At 35.6% G+C, this 9,537-nt stretch overlaps 1 protein-coding gene and 1 long non-coding RNA gene across 3 annotated transcripts; both read right to left on the reverse strand.

Moving 5' to 3' along the window:
• Positions 1–670: 670 nt before the first annotated feature.
• On the reverse strand, positions 671–1,597 carry LOC132838233 (uncharacterized). Of its 2 annotated transcripts, none has more exons than XR_009647613.1 (2): positions 1,363–1,597; positions 671–1,134 (listed from the first exon to the last, which is right to left on the reverse strand). It is a non-coding gene; the product is annotated as an uncharacterized LOC132838233 (long non-coding RNA). The 2 variants fall into 2 exon arrangements; XR_009647614.1 differs by having other exon boundaries at positions 1,355–1,597.
• Positions 1,598–3,709: 2,112 nt separating this feature from the next.
• Positions 3,710–8,611, reverse strand: chia.1 (chitinase, acidic.1). The gene is made up of 12 exons (XM_060858231.1): positions 8,540–8,611; positions 8,170–8,233; positions 8,004–8,027; positions 6,704–6,908; positions 6,483–6,539; positions 5,750–5,915; positions 5,493–5,617; positions 5,276–5,399; positions 5,005–5,187; positions 4,729–4,845; positions 4,242–4,368; positions 3,710–4,101 (listed from the first exon to the last, which is right to left on the reverse strand). The coding sequence occupies exons 2-12, from the start codon at positions 8,192–8,194 to the stop codon at positions 3,893–3,895; spliced, it is 1,362 nt and encodes a 453-aa protein (XP_060714214.1). The 5' UTR covers positions 8,195–8,233; positions 8,540–8,611; the 3' UTR covers positions 3,710–3,892.
• Between the last annotated feature and the right edge of the window lie 926 nt (positions 8,612–9,537).

A 9,537-nucleotide genomic window follows, 5' to 3' on the forward strand; every position in this document is an offset into this window, starting at 1 on the left:
CCATCGCAGGGCACACACACTCTCATTCACTCACGCAATCACACACTAGGGACAATTTTCCAGAGATGCCAATCAACCTACCATGCATGTCTTTGGACCGGGGTAGGAAACCGGAGTACCTGGAGGAAACCCCCGAGGCACGGGGAGAACATGCAAACTCCACACACACAAGGCGGAGGCGGGAATCGAACCCCACAACCCTGGAGGTGTGAGGCAAACGTGCTAACCACTAAGCCACCGTGCCCCCTATGTATTTGTTAATTATTATTATTATTATTATTATTATTATTATTATTATTATTATTATTATTATTATTATTATTAGGACTATTACTTCTAATTAGTATAAGATCTAGTATAAGTAAAAGATCTAATGTTTAACATTTCTAGTCTCAGATCAAAGATGTAGGTTATGCATTCAGTGTGATATAATTTTATGTTAATTAGGTTACTAAAACAAATTTTCAGAGTATTTCTATATTTTGTTTAGTTCAGGGAACAGACACATTGGCTATGTAGTGGAACCATAAGACTCAAAGCATCTAGAACAGAGTCAGTTTAGCCTGCTTGCCTACTGTCCTTGGCCAGGGCTCAGGATTGTCACCAATTAACTAGACTTGTTCTGTCAGGAATGGCAGGCAATGACCCAAATGCAAGACACAGACCCAGATTTCAAATTTAGTCTTTAATGTGAGCTGGCTTAAAACAAGGAAGGCACAGTTCAATACTGCAGACAGTCCAATAATCCAAAACACAGGCAAACAGGGCAATGCAGGGCATGTATCAAACAACGTCAGGAACAGTTCAGTAATCCAAAAACCGGCAAACAGGGCAATGAAGAGCAGGCAGAATCCAAAGTCATAAACAGTCCAGTAATCCAATAACAGGCAAGCAGAGCAATATAGTGCAGGCAGGAATCAGGGTGATAAACAGTCCAAAAATCCAAAACCAAAAACAGAGCAGTACAGGGCAACCAGGAAACAGCAACTAAAAAAACAGAAAGGATCAAATCACGCAGAAGTATCATAGAGCAGGCAGAATCAGGGACCAGGAACAGGCACAGACAAAAGCAGTCAGAGTAGGAACAGGAACAGTTCCGCCAACCCAGAAGTGAGAGTCCAGAACAGGGAATTACTAAATATACAATTCACAAAGATGATATTTTGTCATTCAATTTGTTAAAGCTGTTTTACAAACAATGAATGAGGTGTTCCCCGTGAAAAGAACTAGAAACCACCAAAAAAAACCAAAAAAAACATGTTTATAAGCCAAGATAGCACTAGCTCTACAAAAATACAACGGGCGGCACAAACCCACATATCTAGTGTGTCTATACAGAGGATTTCCTACACACCTGCTTACCAGTTTATCTTCCCAAAGCACACCACATGATGAGACATCAAAGTGTAGCAGTGGGACAGACAGTACACCAGGGCATAGCCTAGCAGAACAGCGCAGCAGAGACGGTTAACACAATAGTGCAAAGCAAAGAACATGCACTCAGCACAACAGTGTAGCAAAGCATACAAATGCAAACACAAACAGAGCACTAAGTCAGTAAGCAGTGTGTTTGTGTGTGGGAGCCTGTGCCTTCACCTTCGCCATCAAGCTTGCTTTAAAGAGAGGGCTCCTCCCAATCCTGCTCATCCCCATGATTGGCTCAGCACTAAGGATGAGTAACGGTTGGTCAACCAATGAAAGCTACTTGTTTAGATCTGCTGTGACATTGTTCAATTTAAGTGTTTTACCTGTAGAGAGTGTGTGCACATGACAGATATGAAACAGCTTGGCATAAGTCTGAAAATAAAAGTGGTCTACTATAGACACAGATTATGAAGAGCCATAAACTTCTGAATCATTGTTTTGTGTAAACATTTAATAATGGATGATCAGACTGTTAAATAGATCACTAAGAACAGTTAACAGAGTTTGTATGATTAGTTAGAGAGTACCATGAATGAACACTATCAGATGTAGATGTAGATTCAAAGACAGGCATCCTTCCAAGTAAGAGAGGTATAATTTTATGGGATGCTTTTTGGCCAAAAACATTAAAGGGAAAATCTGTAATTCATTACTCAGTCTGAAGATGCCCCTTTTTTCCCTAATTTTTTTTGTTCTCTTAACATCTAACAGTAGAATTGCTATCTTGAAGGAATTGTTATCGCACCAGCAATTGTACCACACGTTCAGTAGTAATAACTGGAGCTCATAAGATAATTGATATTGCATAATATCTTCATCAGATATTATCATGCACTTTGAAGAATCAAGAGTGGGGCATTTGTATAATATGAGTCATGAGTATGCAACATTATACTGTATGAGGTTTGTACAATCACCCTGACATAATCTAGTACCAGAAATAAAACCTATTTTTGTACTAAGCAGTTTTTATATTTTATTTAGATCCTTATCCTATTAGATTTATTAGGAAGATTATTGATAAGTTCACATCAATAAATGTATTGTTGGTTATCTTTGCAGAGAATGGCATGTTATAAAATTATGTGTTTATAGAGGAGGCCAACCTATCAAACTCTGACTGGAGCTCTGGTGAGGATGTTACTCTCCTCCCCTTCATCACTAATAACATCTGGTCATGCATACCAAAGGTTATTCGAAGAAACCTGCTCTGGATCCCTATGGAAGAGCTTATGTGACGATTTATCTTGCATTGAGCTTTTAGATTATAACACCTTTGAGGGCCTTCTCCTCAATATCCTACATTGAAAACCAATGGGGTGGAGTTTATGTATATCTCCAAACCTTTAGGACAAAACCATTCCCACTCCAGATCCATTTCCACCATGAAAATGAATTAAGTGAATTTTAGAATTTCAGTCCATCTCATAATATGTATGATTATGTATGTGACAAATAAAATTTGCAATTGAAATTGAATTTAAATGTCTTTGAATGGCCTGGGTGCTTTAAAATAGGACTGATGGCGAATGAGGTTTTGAGTTTTTGAAAAGGATTCATTGGCCACTTTTTAAGAGTCAAGTAAAATGATATTAAAGTTCTGCATGAACGTTAAGTAGAAACTGGTAAAACATAAATATTTGAAGCCCCTTGACACTCGTGGGAGTGGACCATACTGTGGCAGCCATAATCTTTTCCTGATTAATGGCATTTTGTTAAGGGCCTTTGATATTGTTAAGGTAGGAGATGGTGGACACATTAAATGAGCACTTCTTTCATTTTACACAGAGCTGATTAAACAGGAGCTATGCCAGTGCTTAACATTACTATGACTGGCAGGACCTAACGTGGGTGATTTTGCAGGTAGGAGGGACCTTCGAATAGTAAAAATTAAATTCATATGTTCTTGACCTAAGAGCAAAGCTCAGGCTCAAGAAAGTCAATCCTGGCTGGAACATTTTGGATTACATTATTATAGCTTCCTAATTTGTATCAGAGAAAATTATGCTAATGTTAATTTTAGCACCAGTAACTTTCATGTAGATGGATACATCTGCATATGCCATTTTCCTTTCTGAGATTTGTTTCCTTATGTCAGTAGACATTTTTAAGTGATTTTTTTATGCTGTGAGCAGCTATATATACATTTGTTTAATTCTTTCTTTGATCTTTTATATGATAAAATATATAACACACTTGTGAAATTTAACAAATCCCATTGAACTAGGATCATTTTGTCTCTATCACTTAGACTTTAAACCAGAAACATGAAAAAACATGAAAATAAATGTAAGTTTTTATTTTTGACTGCCCAAAGAAAGTTCTCATTTTAACAGCAATAAGTGATAGTCAACAATGTTAATAATTTCATTGAACGTACAGCATAAACTGAAAGTCAGGCAAACTATAGTATGGAGAAAAACAGTTTTGACTTTATTGAATATTTTGACATATATCTTCTAGATTCTTATGGCCAGTTGCAGCATTTGCAGGCATCAACATAGACCAGGCCTGGTTGGCACCGGTGCAAGTAGGTGTTTCCACGAAAGCACTGGAAATAGGTGCTAGCATCAGCAGGGTTTGGGTATAGACCATCAGGTTTTCCAGAGCAAAAGGAGGCAATAGGGTCTGGGGTAGTGGTTGGGGGACGAGTGGTGGTTGGCTTGGGAGGGAAACCTATAAGAGTTTTACATTGTCATGTAACAGATTTAGAATGGCAAAAACATCTCTTCAAATTGAATTTTACTATTTTATGTCATAAATTAAGAACATATAAGTAGCTATCAAATCTGCATATTGAGCTAGCATTTATTTACCCAGTGAGTTGCGTAGGTGGTTAACAAGAGGGTAGTCTCCCTCTGAGCAAAAATATCCTCCAAAATCATCCAGGTCAAGGGTCCATACTGATGCCCCTCCTAGGTTCATGGATGTGAGCCACTGAATCTAAAATGATTTTTTTTAAAAAAAAAACATAGTATATGACACATAAACATTTGTGTAGTTGTGGCCTAATATATTGATAAAAAATTATTAAAGGTCAAAAAGGGACAATTTGTGTGTGGAATGATCATTTTTATGAAATTTGATGTATTGTGTTTTGACTGAATCCCTACATGCATGCACAAAAGTGTGTCTCGGGCACTGAAAGTGTGTTTTTGCAAGTAGATCTTCAGCAAAGCCATTCTTTGTTCAACCTTATATACTCACAAGTCTGACCTGCCTTTAAAGGGGTTTTTTCCCTTGTTTCGATACAATATGCATAGGATGTTTGTGTAAATTACTTCTGTAAATAACCTTATTTACCTTGGCAGCAAAGCTTTCTTGGTTGTCATAGCCCACCCAAGCTGTTCCCTGAGTGGCATATGGAACACTTTGCTCATCGATCCATCCGACTTTTGCCGATGGTACAAAATTACAGACCTATGGATCAAATTATAACAAAAATATAAATATAAAATAAAAATAATTTCCTCATTATTCTTTTAGATTTTTCACCATTGAATTTTAAATTTCATTAAATTTAAATTTAGTTAGGCTTAAATAAAGAACCTAATAATAGCTCAAATAATATTTAATCACCTCATAATAAGACCAGTAGCCAGGATCACGCGTGTAAGGCCCAGCATCAGCTGGGCCATTGGTTGGTGCACCAAGTCCTGTTAAGGAGGTTGTAAGGTGGAAAGTGCGCCCATAAGTGGGGAAACCAAGAAGCAGCTTTTCAGCTGGAGCCCCTTTGCTCATCCAGTAAGACACTGTAGCATTCTGAACAAAGTGAAGAGAGAATTCAGACCCAAAACAGTAAGTCATATTTTAAGCTGATCATATTTAAATCATAAGGTTTGTCTCTTACAATATTGTGTTGAGCATGGGTTCCTTGATCTAGAGAACTCTTGAAAAGAGGACTGTTGTGACCAGTTACCTTCTCCCATGAACCATGATAGTCATAAGTCATGATATTGAGAAAGTCTACTTCACTGCAACAACAAAAATATAATTACTGACCTTTTATAATAACCAACTTATGTTTGCCTAAGCCACTGAAGAGGTCTCAGGTATCTCTGGAATACCTTGTTATTTCAGGGACTTCATAAGCTGCATTAATGGTGGGTATAAGGGCTCCTGCTTTGACTGAAAGCAGAAGCTGTGTGTTCCTGGTGTCTATGGCTTCCTGTTTAATGGCTTGCTTCAGCTCCTGCAAAATCGAACGTTAAAAAATACCAATGACATTAAATAATTTGCACACATGAAACTGATGATTTCATATACTGTATATTTCAAGCCATCTATCAGTATTCATTCAACTCTATATATATAGTCTGCTCACCTTCATCAGTGCAGCAAACCTTTGCTTGTCCTCAGGAGGACTTCCATTCTGTCCAGGAAACTCCCAGGCCAGATCTAGGCCGTCAAAATCATGTTTCCGGAGAAATAGCAGAGCAGAACGGATGAAGCTCTTACGATTTTCTGGAGTGGATACCATATTAATATAGCTGTAAAAAAAAAAACAGATGATCTCGGCTTAGTAAATTATCATGCCTGTCCAAGTAAATACAATTCCATTTGTTTAAGAATGTTAATGCTCAAAATTCATGTCAAAATTTCTCCCCAATTTCTTAATCTGCCTATTCCCCCCGACCAGCCAGCAGTTTACTCTCATAGAACAGTTAGCAAACAAGGAGGGTGATAGCAAACACATGCTTCCTCTGAGACACAAGAAGCCAGACAACCTCCTACTCATGCTTTGTCTTGTGTCACAGAGCAGCAAAACACTCTGAGGAATGTGATCCTCTTCTTCATACATAATTGGCTAATTTTGCTATGATTGACAGGGGAAAGAGATTGTGCCACCCCTCACATCCCTAAGCACAGGCCCAGAAATGGACAGTTGTGACACTGTCAGAACTTGAACTTAATCACCCTACAATAAAATGAATACATTTCTCTTGCTCAACATGGGAACACCAGCAGTTAGTTTTTTAAAATTAGATAGATAGTTCAGTTACATAATTACAGCAAGGGTGTAAAATTGTCATTGTCATTTCACTAGGGATACTTACGGGTTGATGACATTGTACAAGCCTCCAACTGACACCAGTGTTTTCAAAGAAGGGTTTCTGTAAATAAATAAATAATAAGTAAATTTATTAATTTATTATTTATAATTTATTACCATACATTTATGTCCTTACCATAGTATGTAACATCAGTTTTGTTGCATGGCATTGTTCTGTTTTACATAAAGCATACAATCTGATTAACTGCAATTACGATTACTTACACCTTTTTCAGGCTGTTCAGTTTCTTGTACATGTCCTCATCATTCCATTCTGTAGTAGTAAGCTGATTGTCTTGGTTGATGGTTACCAGTGTATAGATGACATGTGTGCAGAGGAAGGGATCAACATTCTCAGAAGTGAAACGGCCATTGCCAGGCCTGTACTGGGACCAGTTACTAAAGTAGCACACCAGCTTTGTAGCATAGGCTGTGAGAGGAAGAGTTATTTTCAGTAAAAGTCTTGTGTGTAAATTTAATGTACGCTTTACCAAACTGAAAAGACTTGATTTGCAGTTAGATAATCAAAAACTATATCAAATAGTATCTAAGAACAACCACAAGTACAGTAAGTATAGCAATATTATAATTAATAAGTAAATAATGTTGATTTTGCAGGAACATTAAGGAACATCACATTAATATATAGGAAATGAGCTTTAGAAAGGGGCAAAATAAAAATATATAAAAAAACAAAAAGTATATCTCTTACAAAAGTATATCACATACATTTTACTAAATTTACTATAGAAAGTGTACATTCAGATTCGATAATTGGGCACAGTAAAAATCTTACAAATGCAAACACCAGTACTACTTATGTATTGAAGTACAGTGATTCAAGTATTTTTCAACCCGTTAAATAGTGTTTATTGCTTTTAGTATATTATTATATGAAATAACAATTTGTTTAGTTGTCGAGGGTGGAAACCTGGCTTGTGTATATTTCATACTTTCATTAATATAGAATGACCTAACTTATTTAAAAATTAACTTTGAATGGAATTTGCATGGTTTGCTTTATAAAAAACAGAGCACACATCCATAATTATCTTTTTTAATTACATCAACCTCAGACAAAAGCAGCTCCAGCTTGAATGAAAGTTTTGGAAGCCTTTCCTTATGTCTGGTTAGCCTGCCAAATGCTTTCCTTTTCTGGGCTGGCTGACACCTTATATATTAGTATGTGTCACATGTATTAATTAGAGGAGCATACATTTGAGTGTGTTGTATAAATGTTACATGCAAATTAGGGATTTAAAGGTGATGGCTTGATTCCACACAAAGAGGCTGATTCATTATTTCCACATATTTTGATGTTGTATGACATATGCCTTATATATAATACATAGAACTGTTCATGCCAAAAATCTGTGTCTGTTCCTACACAACTTCAAAAAATAAATAGAGGTGTTAGTTTGAACTAAGCTGTTAGTATTAAGCACCAATTCCACGCCTTCATTTGAAATTTAAAATTGCAACCATATGCATACATAGGACCATAAACATACATAGAGATAATTACCAAGATGAAGAGAAAGCAGGAGTCCTGTAAAAAAAAAAAAAAAAAAAAGGAAGGAAGAAGAAGAAATGTAACACATTAACATGAGTAAAATATGGCATGACCAGATATCTTGTTGAAAAATGTTTTATGAATATTTATGAAATATATTTAGAAGTCATAGTTATACCTGCTATTAGGGTTAATTTGAACATGGTGGTGCAGAACCAATTCAGACTGTTTTTAAAATCCACCTATAAACATAATTATTAATTTATAAATAAACACAATATTAATAAGGTATTAAAATACAAAATAAGTAAAGCTAAAGATAAGGATAAAATTAACATCAATATCCATCAGCCTTTTCTTTTCCTTTTCTTTAGTAAAAATTAAGATAAGCCAATTGATAAATGTTTACCCAGTTTTAGTTGCTCGTAGCATATCTTTAACCAGTAATAGTCATTACTAATAGCCATTTCTGATTATAGCCATTTCCACATGCGAATTAGAAATCTAAATCATGTAACTAATAATTGTTAATTTAGTAAGATATTTACCTGTTACATTCCAAGAGAATCCTCTGAAGAATTTTGAACATGTTCAAGCTCATTTATACTTAGGTCTTATTAATGGGTACCAAAGTGCAGGTGATAAGTCTTTAAAAGCCTAATCAGGAAGAAGGAAATACACTGATATTATTTTATTTATGGTACACTACCACATTTTATGATTGCTTTCATCATTTCTGCATTTTATTTATTACCATGGAGCCACCTGAATGCCAGGGCCTGTAGATAGCATAAACTCTTATCATCATCTCGAAGTAGAATTTGCAAAGCCAGTGTGTTTTTTAACCTGAAATACAGAGCATACTAATCTAATTCAAAATGTCCTTATCTGATTAAATAATGTAAAATAAGATATTAATACTCAGTATTGAAAGTCATGTGAATTAGTGTAATTAAGCTGAGTAATTATTGCTAATTTATTTTACATTCATATGGAAGCAAAAATGATGGTGGTATTATAATTAATGTAACCTTGTGAATTGCTTTGTAGTTGGCACTATTCAATTCAATTCAATTCAAATGGACATTGTCTCAAAGCAGCTTTACAAACATAATATAATACAAAAAAAATTATATTATACAAAGATTAATAGAATACAAGATTAATATTAGATTTATTTATTTATTTATTTGTGATTGTATTTATCCCTGATGAAAGACTGAGGTGACTGAGGCGTCTGTGGCAAGGAAAAACTCCCTTAGATGGAAGAGGAAGAAACCTTGAGAGGAACCAGACTCAAAAGAGAACCTCATCATCATTTGGGTGACACTGGAGGGTGTATTGACGAGGAGTTTGTTGTCCTCAAAGACCACATGGAGTTGGCATCTCTTCTCCACTACTGTCAGAGCTACTTTTAAAGAAATTTTATCAACATCTTTAATAAACAAATTTGATTTGAGAATTCAGCAATGTAAAAACACAATCAACAAGATACATGAATTCTCCGGTATCTGCTTCTCATTCCAGACATGTACTACATCCATTT

This window comes from Tachysurus vachellii, chromosome 22, assembly GCF_030014155.1.
Source record: "Tachysurus vachellii isolate PV-2020 chromosome 22, HZAU_Pvac_v1, whole genome shotgun sequence".
Lineage (NCBI taxonomy): Eukaryota > Metazoa > Chordata > Actinopteri > Siluriformes > Bagridae > Tachysurus > Tachysurus vachellii.